Below are 16,860 nucleotides of genomic sequence, written 5' to 3'. Positions count from 1 at the left end.
TTGGCTGTTAAATAATTGGCATATGAAGTAGAATCACATATTTGCACATATATCTTTATATATGTGTGTGTATATAAAGTATATTTAAAAAATTACATATACATACACGTGTATATATAGTTATATACGTGTGTGTGTGTGTTTTGTTCCTTGCAGGTAAATTCTCCTAACCTGGCAGCTATTTTATCCATCCAGCCCTCCAGTGACTGATATGACTGCAATGATGCATGTGACAGCTGTCCATTTTAATAATCTGAAAAATAATCCACAAGCATAATGTGGTATCTGTTTATGAAAATGCTTCTCCTGTATTTCTAGACCTTGTCTGACTGACTTCAGCCTTGATTACTGATTCTCTCATCTTACTAGCTCCTTTGGTATTTCAGTGCAACTCTGCTGCCCAGACAACCACAGACCCCAGCATAACACAAGAATAACCCAACTGAGATATGGTGATTATTCACATTACCTGATCTGAAGATAAATTCTGATTATAATGGGAGAGATGTCTAAACTCTTCTTTACATATTGCCAGTCTTATGTGCCTTAGGAATGACCCCTCAAACAAGCTGACATCCTAGTGGCTAGGACGTTAGGATCCTTCCTGGTGGCCAGGGTTACCCAAAAATCTAAGTATCAGTACTTCTGTAATGATGGTATTCCAAAAAGCATAAAAACAATATCCAAGCCATAAAGGGTACTACACTTATTTTGTTCCATCACAAAGCGAGCTAAAGTCTTGAAAGAATACTTTAAATGTTCAAATTTCCACTGAGAACTAAGGTCACCTTCTGTACTTTGAAAATTTAATCTCAAAATGACTCAGAATCTTTTCTCCAAGGAAACAAAGAGCTGCAAGCTCTGCTCTGTTTTATTCGATCAGAGTGCTGTTCCCAAGCTACAGGTCTCATGACCACCATCTCTTCAACTGTCATCATGATACCATGACATGAAATGTCAGAAAAACATTGTTATCTAACGAGGGATGCTTAGGCTTTAAACAAAACCGGAAAAGAAAGCACTGTGAATCTTAAAGACTGGTTTTTTTCTCTTCTTAGAAACAGCGAAGGGAAAAGTTCTGCTACAAAAGAAAAAAATAAGTCAAAGTCAATGTTTAAGTTGATTAAAATTTTGTAATGTATCAGGTGTCTGCACTGGTTCCTTCTGAGAAGACGATACACTTGTCAAGGACCAATCATTGTTCTCTGGTAAGTTCCTTTTTTTATTAGATTTCTTCATGCAATCCAGAGGGGCAGAAACTTGATATGTAAAAACAAAGGTTTTTTTGGACTGTAGATTTTAAGTCTAAAATACATGTGTTTTTAATTCAGGATGCAGAACAGATCTTAATTAAGATGGGAATATGCAAATAAGAAATTCAAAATGCAATTATTCTTTAAATATTGTTTCCATTTGCTGATCCCCAAATAAAACAAATGCTAGTCAATGAATGGGTTGAATACAAATCAAAAACACATGCTTTGTATATTTAATAGATGGATATTTAATGCCATATTTAATTCTAGTTTTGCTAAAATATATCACTTAGCACTGACCACTTCACGTAATACATTGTTAAAAGTTTAGATATTTCACTTTTTAAGTTTTTATTTATTTATTTACTTTGAGAGAAAGAGAGAGCGTGAGAAGGAGACCAAGCAGGTCCTGCGCTGTCAGCACAGAGCCTGACACAGGGCTCGATCTCATGAACCAGTGAGATCATAACCGGAACCAAAATCAAGAGTCAGACACTTAACTGAGTGAGCCACCCAGGCGCCCCTAGGCACTTTATTTTTAGAACTAGTTGAACATTAATTTTTTGGCACAATATCTAGTGAACTTGGCTGGTACTTAATGACTTGGTTAATAGTGAAGATCTGCATGTATCCCTTATTCAAAAAACCAATTATTTAAAAAGATTGTGGTAAAATATATATAATATAAAAGGGAACATTTAGGGGCACCTGGGTAGCTCAGTCAGTTAAGCATTCAACTTCGGCTCCAGTAATGATCTCGCAGTTTGTGAGTTTGAGCCAGGTTGGAGCCTGGAGCCTGCTTTAGATTCTGTGTCTCCCTCTCTCTCTGCCCCTCTCCTGTTCATGCCCTGTTTCTCTCTCTCAAAAATGAATAAACAATGGGGCGTCTGGGTGGCTCAGTCAGTTAAGCGTCTGACTTCGGCTCAGGTCACGATCTCAGTTTGTGAATTCAAGCCCCATGTCGGACTGTGTGCTGACAGCTTGGAGCCGAGAGCCTGCTGTGGACTCTGTGTCTCATGTGCTCTCTGCCCTCCCCCCACTTGTGCTCTGACTCTCAAAAATAAATAAATGTAAAAAAAATTTTTAAGTTACCATTTAAACCATTTTATTTATTAAAAAATTTTTTAGTGTTTATTTTTGAGAGAGAGAAAGACAGAGCACGAGCAGGAGAGGGGCAGAGAGAGAGGCAGACACAGAATCCAAAGCAGGCTCCAGGCTCTGAGCTGTCAGCAGAGTCTGACACAGGGCTCGAACCCACAAACCGTGAGATCATTACGGGAGCCGAAGTTGGATGCTTAGCTGACTGAGCCACCCAGGTGCCCCTAAAGCATTTTAAAGTGTATAGTCCTATGACATTAAGTACATTCCCAATGTTCTGTAACCATTGCTACGGTCCATCTCCAGAACTTTTGCATCTTCCCAAACCGAAACTCTATCCGTTAAACAACTCCCCAATCTCCCTCCCAGCAGCCCCTGACAACCACCATCTACTTAATGTCTGCATAAATTTGACTGTTGTAGCTCATCAAAGTGGAATCAGACATTTTTCCTTTTGTGATTGGCTTATGTCACTTAGCATAATGTCCCATGGGCTGTAGTGTGGGTCAGAATCTCCTTCTCTTGTAAGACTGAGAGATAGTCTATCGTACATATACACTCCGTTTGTTTGTCAGTGGACACGAGGGTTGCTTCCACCTTTGGCCATTGTCCATAATGCTATGAACATGGCTGTACACATACCTGCTCAAGTCCCTGCTTTCAATTCTTTTAGGCATATACCCAGAAATGGAATTTATGGATCATACGGTAATTCAATTTTTAGATTTTTGAGAGAACTGCCATACCCTTTTCTATAGTGACTGTACCATTTCTCAATCCCACCAAGAGGGCCCAGGGGTTCCCATGTCTCCACACCCTTACCAACACCTGTTAATTTATGTTCTTTGGGTACAAGCCATTCTAGTGGTGTGAGGTGGTATCTCCTTGTGGTTTTGATTTGCATTTCTCCAGTGACTGGTGATGTTGAGCATCTTCTCATGTGTTTATTCGCCATTTGTTGATGTTCTTTAGATAAATCTCTATTCTAGTCCCTTGCCCATTTCATTTTTTTAAATATTTATTTTTGAGAGAGAGACAGAGTGCGAACAGGGGAGGGGCAAAGAGAGAGGGAGACACAGAGTATGAAGCAGGCTCCGGGCTCTGAGCTGTCAGCACAGAGTCCAATGCAGGACTCAAACCATGAGCTCAGCTGAAGTCGGACACTCAACTGACTGGGCCACCCAGGTGCCCCTGCATTTCTTAAGTAACACAAAGAATAACTGTCACCATGAGTTATACCAGGGTGATGTGTTTGAAAAGGGTCTTAAGAAGAATCTCAAACCGTTGACTTAATAAGAACATAGTCATTAGTTCAAATCCTGTGCAGGTCAGACAGATGCTCTCTTAATGACACCTGCCGCGGGTAATACGTGTAATGTAAGTAGCTCAGTGCCTGGCCCAAATAAGTGCCCAGCAAATGTTGGCCATTATTTTTTATACTTATCTCAATTATATTTGATAAACCCTGACTGATTTATGAATACATAGGAAAAATCCTATTCTGTAGAAAGTACACTTTCCTACTGGTCACAGGAGAACGGAGTTAGGAGCTAGGATGGAACACAACTTCATAGTCAATTCCGGAAACCAGCTCCAAATCTAAGTCCTCTTGACATGTAAGTTACAGACAGTAAGAGTGAAAGGGTAACAACAGAAATTACAGCCATTTTCTTTGATGCCCTAATTCAGGCCTTTATTGATAAGCATTTGTAATAAAAGTTAGTCTCATTTTAATTATTTAATATATGTGTACATCACCTTGCTCATTTTGTTAGCTGCAGCCTAAGGTGTCTATATTGTTTGGAAAAGCTCATCTACCTAAAAGTTACTTGATAAAATGGGAGAAACTGTACCAAGTTCCCCTAACCCCATCTTCACGAAAGTACACAGAGGAAGTGACCCACGAGGTTCCCTCAGCCCTACTTCCAACTCAGCACAGGAGCTGTCCCCACAGCACAGACTTGGAAAATGTCAGTTACGCATGTGGGTGCTTACAATAAATGATTAATTAAATGGCTTAAGAGATCGCTGAGGGAGAAAAGGTCCTCAGATTAAAAGCACCAGTGTAACAGCTCCTGGTGCCCACATGTAACTAGCTGTTCTTAATTTTCTACAGCTTTCCATTGTTCAGGAGTTTCTTAGGCATAAAATAAATTTAGCTCTGATGTGTGATGTCTGTTCCATTACTGTTCTGGCAAATTCCTTTCCAGCTGTACTTTGATCGAAATCGAAAAGAAAAGAGAATAATCCAAGGAAAGGCAGTGCTAGTTTCTTACAGACCACACAGAATTATATATTTCAAAGAAGAAGTGTTTTTTTTTTTGGTGGAATGTACATTTTGAAGGAAGGACATGGTGGATATTATGTGTTTTATTATTTCTTTTTTGTAAGGAATATATCTTTTATTTTAATATTTTCCATTAGGACTAAATCCTCTGGTATCTATCTGTATGCTTTGAAAAGGAATTCAGGAGACAACATGTCATAACACATTCTGGCGTTAAGCAAGCCATAAAAATATCTTAAGCCTAATTTCCTCATAAGTAATTATCTGTAAATATAATTTTAAAGAAACAAAAAGAAATTCCCTACACTGGCCCTGAGATTTATAGTAGGCCAAATATATTAAAAAAAAAAATTGAACAAGGAAGTTAGAAAAGTGTGTTTTAATCACAGAATTAAATGTGTAGCATGAAATGATGACTAAATAACATATAAAAAAACCCTGGTTCAGGCAAACAAGAGGCCATGTGAAATCTGACAGTCACTCCAAGTGGGATCCGTGGACTTCTGTGACCTGCCCGGAACAAGCATAGGAAGTCTCATGGAAATCTGATGTTACCCTTCTCCTCCTACTGTATTGTGCAACATTAGCCCACAATGATTTGGAAATCAAACAAACTATGTAAAAAAAGCAAACACATGCTCATCTTTCACTACAGGCAATTTGAGGACCATTGGTCTTTTTCTCTTTTTTAATGTTTATTTATTTTTGAGAGATAGAGAGACAGAGAGACAGAGCATGAGCAGGGGAGGGGAAGAGAGAGGAGGAGACACAGAATCTGAAGCAGGCTCCAGGCTCCAAGTTGTCAGCACAGAGCCCGAAGCGGGGCTTGAACTCACAAACCTCGAGATTATGACCTGAGCTGAAGTTGGCCGCTTAACCAACTGAGCCATCCAAGTGCCCCTGAGGACCACTGGTCTATAGTAACTAAATTCACCATCAAACTCTTATACCGAGTTTCCATTTTAAAGACTGCAAACTAAGAATCTCAAAGAACACCCAAATTATAAGCTATGTTGTTCTTTTGTTCGCTTGTCTTTGTACGGACTGTTTCAATAGCGGTGAGGAGACTGACTTTTGGGAGGTACAGGGATAATTCTAAAGCAGGAAGAAAGAAGCTGCAGAGATAATCTCCCAGGTTTTTCATTCACGAAAGCAGTAAGCACTTGCCGCATGCTGGACCCTGCATGTTCAGGATGAGGTCACCAAGATAAAATGAGGGGACAACCCAGCCCTTTGGAAACTTGAGGTCTTCATGAAGCAGTGTTTTCAGGTACTTTCTTTCCCCTTGAACTACAGATGTGAAAGTAACTATATTTAGGGAAATAAATATATTCTACAAATATATGAAGTGAGATGCCTGGACAAATTCATAAAACTAACACCAGATAACAGTGAAAACAATTAAAGTACAAAATGTGCCAAAACAGACCCTAATTATCACTTCTAGGTGACACAAAAATCCGCAAGACTTTACAGGCATCACAAAGTTGCCTGTGCAGTTGATGACAAAAACAAAAGTCCCAGACCCACAACATACTTAGAATCAAGGATTATCTTTCTTCAACTTCAGTACAGCACAGTTAACAGAGAGATGCTTCTTTAACTGAATGAATCAAGGTGTGATATACTAATGAGAATCTTTGTCAGATTCTTTAGACAATACTAACTTTATATAAGGTTATATACATATAAATACTTTATATAAATACACACCTACTACAGGCAATTTTATAAAGGACACACCACGTGAGAAGGCCTCAAGGTATGTGGTTCAGAAATTATGTAACAGGGTAAAGGTGCGGCAGGCCGGCCCTAGCTTCTAGGTTCTTCTACTTGGATGTCTAGGGAGGCAGTGTACCACTCTCTGAAGTGGGGCTTCTGGTGCAGGCCGAGCCGATGGGTAAGAAGCAGACTGTTAAATGGGGTGCCTGGGTGGCTTAGTCGGTTAAGCGTCTGACTTTCGCTTAGGTCATGATCTCGCGGTTGGTGGGTTCGAGCCCCGTGTCGGGCTCTGTGCTACCTGCCAGCTCGGAGCCTGGAGCCTGCTTCAGAGNCCCAAAAAAAAAAAAAAAAAATTAAAAAAAAAAAAAAAAAAGAAGCAGACTGTTAATGGTCTGCAGCGCACATGTGGCACCGGAGCTGTGGCAACATGAGTGTTCTAAAAGGCAGCATTTAGGCTCCAGAATGACCCGGGCTTAATGTGTGCTGCACTGGCAATAACCTGACCATACCGATTCTTCAGGAAACATTGCTACTACTTTCTTCCTTCAAGGAATTGAGGAATGTCAGCCCACGGGGTGGGACTCCCTCTGGTTAAAGGTTCTCACTTATAAACTTAGCTGGAGACCAAGTTTCAAGAGCAAAGTGAAAAACCTAATGCAAACAATGCAGGGAAGGGAAAACACTAATCTCCTACAACACAGGTGGGCTGTCATGAGGCCATTACCAGCCTGATGGCTGATGGGACAAAAATTCCATGTCACTAAAGCCAAGGCCACGCTAATAGCTGTCCGACAGCCTGACCGAAGCAGAGAACAAACAACCGAAATGGAAAAGAAGAACTGTTTTTTACTGGTATTTACTTGCATACCTGACATTCTTCTTAGCCCTATTTTTAAAGCTCAAGACCAGAGTGCAACAACTACGTGAGAATACAGTAGGGGCTGCTCTCCCTCGCTCTCCCTGTCTGCCGTGGGCTGGTCGCTGACTCCGCCTCCTCCCGGACCAGGTTCCAGCCACGCTGAGAGGTCAGGGCCTCTTGCCCCGAAAGCCCGACGGGAGAATCTGAACCTAGCTGCCCGCACTGCCTCTGATGACTCTGAGCCCGAGAGGCTCTGCCTGCAAATGGAGGACCACAAACGCTGACTGCTTCGACAGGCCTGGCACCAGTCAGCGCTTGTGGTGAATTCACCTCAGCATCCCCTGAGCACTTCTGCTATGTCAGGCCCTGTGCTGGGTGTTGCAGACACAGACACCCCACCACACACACACACACACATACACACACACACACAAGCTCTTGTTTCCCTAAGAGCCAGAGTCCCTCTCCTCATGGGCTCACATTTTAGTTGGAGGCATCAACACAACACGCAAATGCATGAATGTATTTCAGATCATGGTGATAAGGGCAGTGAGGAAAATCCTGCCGAACAAGAGATATTCGGGAATGAGAAGAAATGCTGAAAGAAAACACGCAAACATTTTTAATCCCCAAATTTCCATACCTCTCTGAACCCAGGCCTCCCCTGGTACAAGGGTTAAGGCAGCTAATTGCGAAATTTCCTTCTCCACTCAAAAATGCTATGATACTTGGTTTTAACAACAACATTTTCTACAGAACTTAACCAGCTCCATTAAGAAGTTCAATAGCTTTGGCTTTAAAGTAACGAAATAATATTAAAATTTCAGTAAGGCCAAAAACTATAAGGAGGTGAAAAACTAACTTATGTGCAAGCATAAGCGTTCTTATACAACCAAACGAAACAGAAACACCCACTGGAAAATAAGAAATAGGAATTTCCAATGCAAGTACCAAAAAATATTTGTTAGAGTCTTTTACGTGCACTAGATTTTCAGTTCCCAAAACAATGTGACACATAATAGGTGCTCAGTAAATATTTGTTGAACAAGGTTCAGTCTAACCAACATCAAGGAGCCAATGAAAACACTGAAATCTCCAAACAGTGTGCAAAGTTTCAAGTAACGACATTACCTACCTGTGGTAAAGACATAGTGACTGTGGCAACCCCTATGACCTTCTTGGAAGACAGTTGAAAGGCCCATATTTTACCTAACAAAAGGTCCAAATCCATTTCAAAATCTGGTAATTATCCAAAGAAATAATCAGACAAGTGCCCAACAATGTATGTATACAAAACTATGTATGAGTCACCTGGATGGCTCAATCAGTTGAGCATCTGACTTTGGCTCAGGTCATGATCTCATGGTTCACGAGTTCAAACCCCATGTCGGGCTCTGTGCTGACAGCTCAGGGCCTAAAGCCAGCTTCAGATTTTGTGTCTCCCACTCTCTCTCTCTCTCTGCCCCTTCCCCACCAAGGAAATAAGCATTAAAACAACAACAACAACAACAACGTATGTAGTAAATATGTGAGAATACAACAAGGGTTCTTGTGTTTTTAAGAGTGAAAAATAGAGACAAGTCTAGACAACCCACATTAGGGAATTGATTAGAAGATGAAGCTAGCTAGCTGCTATTAAAAATGATATCAATGTATATCTATTGACAAGGAACAGTACTATGATTATGATAAAGGTATAAAAGCAATTTACACACAAGAGTTACTATATGACTCAGCAATTCAGCAATTCCACTCCTAGGTGGAGACTGAAAACCTATGTCCACACAAAAACTTGTCCATACACATCAAAGCACCATATTCATAATAGCCAAATGTCCACGGAGTATAGCTCAGGGGTAGAACATTTGACTAGATAATAGCCAAATGTCCAAACCAAGTGTCCATCGACTGAAGTCAGTCACAAAAGACCATGTACGGTAGGATTCCAATTGTATAAAACATCCAGAATAGGCAAATCCAGAAACGGAAAGTAGCCTAGGGCCGGTGGAGGGAGACTGGGGAATGACTGTTAATGGGTATGAGCTTCTTTTTTGGGACGATGAAAATGTTCTGGAATCAGACAGTAGCAACAGTTGCACAGCTCTGTGAATACACTAATAACCACTGAATTATACATTTTAAAAGGGTGAATTTTGGGGCGCCTGGGTGGCTTAGTCGGTTAAGCGTCCGACTTTCGCTTAGGTCATGATCTCGCGGTTCGTGGGTTCGAGCCCCGTGTCGGGCTCTGTGCTGACTGCCAGCTCAGAGCCTGGAGCCTGTTTCAGTCTGTGACTCCCTCTCTCTCTGACCCTCCCCTGCTCACGCTGTCTCTCTCTCTCTCTCTCTCCTAGAAATAAATAAAACATTAAAAAAAAAAAAAGGGTGAATTTTCCCAGTGCCATTTTTTTACAGAAATAGAAAAATCAATTCTAACATTCATATGGAATCTCAAGGGACCCCAAGTAGCCAAAAACAGTCTTGAAAAAAAAAATTGGAAGTCTTACACTTCTGATTTCAAAATTTACTACAAAGTGACAGTAATCAAAACAGTATGGTATTGGCATACAGACAGACAAATAAGCCAGTGCAATAGAACAGAGTCCTTATGCTATTATGTATACGGTCAAATGGTCTTCAACAAAAGTGCCAAGACCATTTAATAGGGAAAGGACAGTTTTTTTCCACAAATGATGCTGGGAAAATTGTATATCTCATGCACAAAAATGAACATGGATCCCTACCTTATATCATATATAAAAATTAAAATGGATTAAAGACCTAAATGTAAGACCCAAGACTATAAAAATCCTATTAGAAAACAGAGGGAAAGGTTTGTGACACTGGATTTGGTGATGATTTCTTAGCATGACACCTAAAACACAGGTAACACACCCAAGAATAGACAAATACATCAAACTTAAAAAGTTCTGTGCATCAGGGGCGCCTGGGTGCCTCAATTGGTTAAGCATCTGACTTCAACTCAGGTCATGATCTCATGATTTGTGAGTTAGGGCCCTGTCCTGGGCTCTGTGCTGACAGCTCAGACCCTGGAAACTGCTTCGGATTCTGCGCGTCTCTCTCTCTCTCTCTCTCTCTCTCTCAAAAATAAACATTAAAAAAAACTTCCATGCATCAGAGGACACTATCAACGGAAGGTAAAGGCCAACACAAGGAATGGGAGAAAATATTTCCTGATCATATATCTGATAAGGGTTAACATACAAAGAACTCCTGCAATTTAACAGCAGAAAAACAAATAATCTGATTAAAAATGGACAAAGGACTCAAAGAAACATTATCTCCAAAGATGATATACAAATGGCCAAAAACATACGAAAAGATGCTTCACAGCACTCATCTTTAAACAAAAGCAAATCAAAACCACAGCGAGACAGCACCTCACATCAACGGAATGGCTGCTATCAAAAAAACATAAATTAGTAAGTGCTGGTGAAGATATGGAGAAATTGAAACCCTTGCATGCTGGAGTATGAAATGGTACAACCACTATGGAGAACAACATGAAGGTTCCTTAATAAACTAAACACAGAATTACCATATAATCCATCAATCCCACTTCTGGGTATATGTCGCAAGGAACTGAAAGCAGGGTCTCAAAGAGATATTTCCAAACTCACGTACCTAGTGCCACACAGTGCCATTATTCACAGTGGCCAAGAGATGGAAGTGACTCAAGGTCACTGACGAATGGATATACAAAGTCTGGCCTATCCATATAATGGAACATCATTCAGCCTTAACAATGAAAGTGATCCTATTACATACTACAATGTCAACAAACCTTGAAGAACTATGTTAAGTGACATAAGCCAGTCATAAAAAGGCAAATATTGCATGATTCCATGTATATGAAATATCTAAAGGAGTCAAATTCATATGTATGTATGTACGTATTTATTTAAATTCCAGTATAGTTGGCATGCTATGTTATATTAGTTTCAGGTGTACAGTATAATGATTCAACAACTCTGTACACAACTCAGTGCTCATCATGTTAAGTGCACTCTTAATACCCTTCACCTATTTCATGCACCCCGCACCCTAAAGGTGTCAGATTCTTAGAGACAGAAATGGAACAGTGATCACCAGGGTCTGGAGGAAAGGGGGCTGGGGCCCCGCTGTCTAATGACCACAGTCTCAGTTCTGTAAGACAAACCGTTCTGGAGGTCCGCTGCCCTCCAGTGCAAGCGTGCTGAACGCTACTGAGCTGCACATTTTAAAACGGTTACGAAGGCAAAAAAAATAAGGGGGGGGGTGTTATATTTTATAGCATGTGAATTCTATCCCCAATGAAAGTTATGCAAAATTTTAAAAAGGGAGTTACATAATTATTTGTAAAATAAAAAATGTGTACACAGAACAGAAATGAAATGTAAGAATCTACTGAAAAATGTTAACTGTGCACATTACAGGTGAAAAACAGCCTATATTTCCCCACCCTTTCAGACTTTTCTTCTGGGGAAAAGCTAATTACCCCGACAGATAAAACGCAGGGCGCGGGCTCTATTAAGGGCCAGAAACAAGAGAGGCGGTACCTGGGCTGGGGTGTTTGTAGTCACAGGAGACGGCGATGCGCTAACTTGCGGCTCAGTCGGGGAAGCGGCTGACCCCTGCGAGTCCTGGCTGGCTGGCTGCTCTGGAGACAGAGCATCACTGCTGTCTTCGTCAAATGAGAAATCGCCCTGAGTTTGAGGATAGTCCTCCTTCCCAACGCCTAAAGAAAGAAATGATTTCAACTGAACTTGACCTTGGAATACCAAGCTTAAAATGATAAAAGAGACACATTGTTTAGTACAAGAACTTAAGAAGCTGGTTTAAAAGAAAATTGATGGGGCACCCGGGTGGCTCAGGTGGCTGAGGTTCCGACTTTGGCTCAGGTCATGATGATCTCACTGCCCGTGAGTTCGAGCCCCACGTTGGGCTCTGGGCTGACAGCTCAGAGCCTGGAACCTGCTTCAGATTCTGTGTCTCCCTCTCTCTGCCTCTCCCCAGTTCATGCTCTTTCTCTTTCTCTCTCAAAAATAAATAATGAAACATAAAGAGAAAATGAACATAATGTACTTCCCAGAGGAAGAACACACCACTACCCATGATGACTACTCTGGAGAAAAAGTCAGATGGGATCAGTCTGAATCAGGTCAAGCCTTTGAGACCCAACTGCCAGTTTCAGGAAATACAGAAGACAAGAAAAGTTTTTAATGACAATGGGAATGCTAATGCATTCAGTAAAATCCAGTAGGTGGACATGGCTAGAGAACAGAAGGCCTGTTCACCAGCGAATAAATACCCAGTAAGACAAGTGAGGAGGGGAAGACCCACCCAGGAGATTAAGATTTAAGAGGTATGTCAGCAAAGACAAGGTAAGAACCTTGCTTGGATCCTGATTTGGAATACAACTGTTAAAAAAACATTAAGAGGCGTGGGAGAAAATGCGGCCATGGCTCGGTATCTGTGGATGAGATACCAGCCCAGTTATACCGATGCCTTACTTTTCGGGGCCCATTCCTTTGGGGATGTACTACTTTGAATCACAGACTACAAACTGCCTGAGATTTAAACTCATACCAATGCAAAATATGAAGTCCCCAGAGTAATGGGAACTAGAATAGTTTTTATAGTAGGATATTAATTTTTCAAAATCGCTTGCTGAGTAAGTGGTATTATTTGGATTTTTTTTTTTTTTTGCTAAAGCTTGTGCCAGATTATAAAGTATGTGTAGTGAAGAAACATTAGTAACTATGATACGATCAGGATAAAATGGACAAATATTACCATTCTTAGTAAATACATCTGTACTCATGTGCTATTTACCTTGTTGAACGAACACTGAACAAGATATTCGTCTTTTCTAGAAGTACACAGAATTAAGTAATGAGAAGTCTGCACCACAACAGAAATGAAATAGTATAATGAGTAAGTTGGACTAAGAAAACGTCAGAATGAAACTGGAACTTAAGGACAGAAACCTCGGATGTCATGACAAGAGGGACTTCTGTGTTAACTGATAAGAGATGCTCAGTCTATTATTATTTGGAAACACACCACCACCACCACCACCACCACCACAACAACAACAAGAAAAATGGGGACTGATGCAAGTATTAATCAATTTCTAATTCACCCAGAACACAATATTCATGATTGGTGCTGACTTTTTTTTTATGTTTATTTATTTATTTTGGGGGAGAGAGCAAGCACATGAGTGGGGGAGGGACAGAGAGAGAGAGAGAGAGAGAGAGAGAGAGAGAGAGAATCCCAAGCAGGCTCCGTGCTGACAGCACAGAGCCTGATGTGGAGTTCGATCTCATGAACCAGGAGATCATGACCTGAGCCAAAATCAAGAGTCGATGCTTAACTGAGCCACCCAGGTGCCCCTGGTGGTGGCTTTTTAAAATTAAATTTGTCTGAAACTTCCAAGTTTCTCTTTCTCCCAGAAAAGAGTAAATTTTTAGAGTCTTGCCTATAATTGCTTCCTTAACACTGGAGTCTACAGGAAGGATGTTTTTCTCTACCAGCTCCATAGGACCGGGTCTTTGAGCAATCTTTTCATTCAGATCATCCGCTAGTCGAGCTCTTTTCAACTTCATCTGAGTAGCCTGCAGGGATGGTTCTGCAAATGTTTCTATAAGAGGAAACATAGTTTTAACCATTATTTGAATTACTCTGTTCCATAATGTTATTTCAGGCCAACTGAATCTAATTTAATTTAAACTGGTTTAAACTTATTTATGTGTTCTCAACACATTTATGGAAAGAGAAATAGGCTGGTGAAGAATGCGGTAGAATACGTTGTATATTTTTAGTCCTGGATACTTTATATTGTCTATATAATGCCCTTAGACTCAAGTTAACATGAACTCAAGCCAAAAATGGGGTACTGCTCTTATTCATTTATGGTAAGAGGATCACAGTCACATTTATTAGGTATGGGGAGGTAGGGAGGATGAACACGAGGGATGTGGTCCAGTCGTGGTCCAAGAAGTATCCAGCTGAGATTTGGCTTCACTGCAAAGTCAACCGCTGGACGTGGTGCTGTATCTTACTTAGGTCATAAGCTTCTCTGCAGGAGTCAAAGGAAGAGCTACATATCAAATTCTTGGACTGATCCCTGTGTGTCTCCGTCAATCATCCTCATTAAGAATCTGGGTTTATTTCTGAATATATGACCTTGGAACATTCAATTACATAGTCCTATGTCATAAAGATAGATGGCAATGGTCATAAAGAAGCCTTGGCTCATCTACTTACTGAAGACATGAAGTTGTACAACAAATGCAAAACTAATGTAAGTACCATAGCTCGTTCAGGGTAATTCTGTCAATGACTTGGCTTCTGGTACTTCTCATTAACATTTTATTACATCGTTCTAAATAATGTTTATAATTGATTAAAAAATGGTGAGGTGTTAACGCCAAATTCTGAGTTGATAGTTGCCTGCCTCTTAAATTATATAGCAGAAGGTTTTTTTAATGAAAATCCCCATAAGTAATTTCAGGATTAGCTGACATTCTGTTTTTAGTAGGTTCAATGTCCTGGCTAAAGCCCAAAGTGCACCAAAAGCCCACAGCCCATGAATTACTCCCCAGCACAACAGGACGCTTCTCTTTCCACCAGTTGAGTTACACGCTTACCAAAACTCAACCTTGATGGTCCACAAAACAGTTCATATCGTTTCATATTTGCTATCAATACATAACTTAAGTACATGTTAGAGGAAAATGAGATAACTTCAAAAATAAGACTATTTCTGGGGAACCTAAGTTAAATCCTTTGGAATGAGTTGATAAAGTTGAGTCACTAAAGAATAAATCACTGTTAAATTAGGGCAATTAACAACTAAAATATTTGGGAAAATTATAAAATCTATGATTTTCCAACTCAGGTTGCTTTTCAAATGTCTTTATGCTGTTTTTTCCACCCTAAATGGAAATGTTAGATGAAATATGATGGCTGTGCTTTATGCAAGAAAGATGATGTAAACTCCATTCACTTCCCCAAAGTGAGGGCCCTGGTGTTAAATCAGAGTATTGGCTAATAAATGCACATTTCGGTACGTGGAAATGACATGTGTGACATCTCATTTTTAACATTTTCCTGTATAACCTTAGGCTGTGGCCCCCATCCTATTACATAAAAACACTTGTAACCATACAGAAAGATGACAGGTAAGAAGAATCATTCTTAGGGTGATTTTAAATGCTTCTTGTTAAGATCTAGGTAGGATAGTCGTCACCCCTTCTCCTCTCTCCCATCAACATTTCCCTATCAGGAATATGACTGGAACGAAAATATCCCAAAACTAAATAATCAGAGGCTGGCATTTTGGTATGTTTCTGTTTTTGGTCTTATTATCTCCTCATCTCCAAAGCACTGAGGCTGGATTTTAGCTGAACTTCAGAAAAATAATTTAGAGTTTTGCCTGCCAAACATCCAATTCAATCAAACTTGGGATAATGTTAAAATAAGTTGGGGGGTCTGAAGTTATTTTTTAAAATCACAAATGACATATTCTTCCTTGCTTCAAAAATCCCAACTTGAGAACAGATGTCCTGAAAACATCACTTATGGGCCACTCATGCACACAGTTAGGTTTTTAAATGTTGGGTAANTTGGTTTTTAAATTTTGGGTAATTTTTTTTTTTTTTTTTTTTTTTTTTAAGCAACTGTGATTCTTTTTGATAGTTCCATGTATTTGCCTTGGTTTTAATTACATTAAGAAAGCCTCTTACGTTAGAAGGCAGGCTAAAACAGACAGCATTGTTCCTTCAAAAATGTCCTTTATAGGTCGAGGTATTTTTAGGCGGAGCCACATCCCCATTTACTTACCAGTACACTTTACACTTGCTTCTTGAAGAGTCACTTATCCCTGACAGCTGGTAGCTGTTTCTGCCCTACCACTTGAGTCCCGGAAAAGCTTTTTTGGCCCAATGGACTTCAGAGAACACACCGAAAGTAGTGGAAGGCATATACCCACCAGTTCCCACCCCAGATATGAAGAGAGTCACATAATTGTGGATTCTTTGGATGAGAAGAGACCCTACTCGGGGCTGCAGACACCAACCGGATACCTGGAATCTGGTGACAGCATCCTCACTGTGGTGTCATCCGGCGCTTAGTCCCATCACAGCAGCCTGTTTATTGCCTATCGGGCGCTTTTCACAACCTGTAATTCATCTGTTTGGCCTGTTTATTATCTGTCTCTGCTACTAGAATGTAAGGTTCATGAAAGCAGGCATCAATCTGGTTTGTTTGGTTGGTCTCTGGGGTCTAGTTCACTGGCCAATGAATGACCACCTCAAATGAGGGTAACCATATCGCTTCTGGAAGAGTTTTAAACATGTCTAACCTTCAGAATATTATTCCTTATAATGAGCGACAATCTAATACTTTGTAATATCAACCTAATTCTAATACTAACTCTGTTATTAAACCAGAGGAATAAATATAATATTCCTACTTGAGAACTGTCTCTGAATCTTTGAGAAATTTTCAGATTCTTTCTGTATCTCAGAGTTTAATATACTCAAGACCATCACAGGGTCAAGCTCCTAGTCCTTGCTCAATAAAACAAAACAAAACAATGGGAAAAACATACTCAGGAACTTATGGGGGGGGGG

The 16,860-nt window shown here is 40.3% G+C and overlaps 1 protein-coding gene across 18 annotated transcripts in view; it reads right to left on the bottom strand.

Moving 5' to 3' along the window:
- Positions 1 to 16,860, bottom strand: part of MRTFB (myocardin related transcription factor B) — a 214,560-nt gene that overhangs the window by 42,347 nt on the left and 155,353 nt on the right. For 17 of the 18 annotated variants that reach the window (XM_077773154.1, XM_077773153.1, XM_077773170.1 and 14 more), the window contains 2 exons: positions 13,704 to 13,865; positions 11,779 to 11,957 (listed from right to left, as the gene is read on the bottom strand). In XM_077773154.1, coding sequence (XP_077629280.1) covers positions 11,779 to 11,957; positions 13,704 to 13,865 — 341 coding nt within the window. Of the gene's footprint in view, positions 1 to 11,778; positions 11,958 to 13,703; positions 13,866 to 16,069; positions 16,159 to 16,860 lie in introns of those variants that run through there. The other variant, XM_077773169.1, reaches the window with a different exon arrangement.

The sequence above is a fragment of the Crocuta crocuta genome, unplaced genomic scaffold (genome assembly GCF_008692635.1).
Source record: "Crocuta crocuta isolate KB4526 unplaced genomic scaffold, BGI_CrCroc_1.0 scaffold16, whole genome shotgun sequence".
Lineage (NCBI taxonomy): Eukaryota > Metazoa > Chordata > Mammalia > Carnivora > Hyaenidae > Crocuta > Crocuta crocuta.
This window is presented reverse-complemented; position numbering and strand designations above follow the sequence as displayed.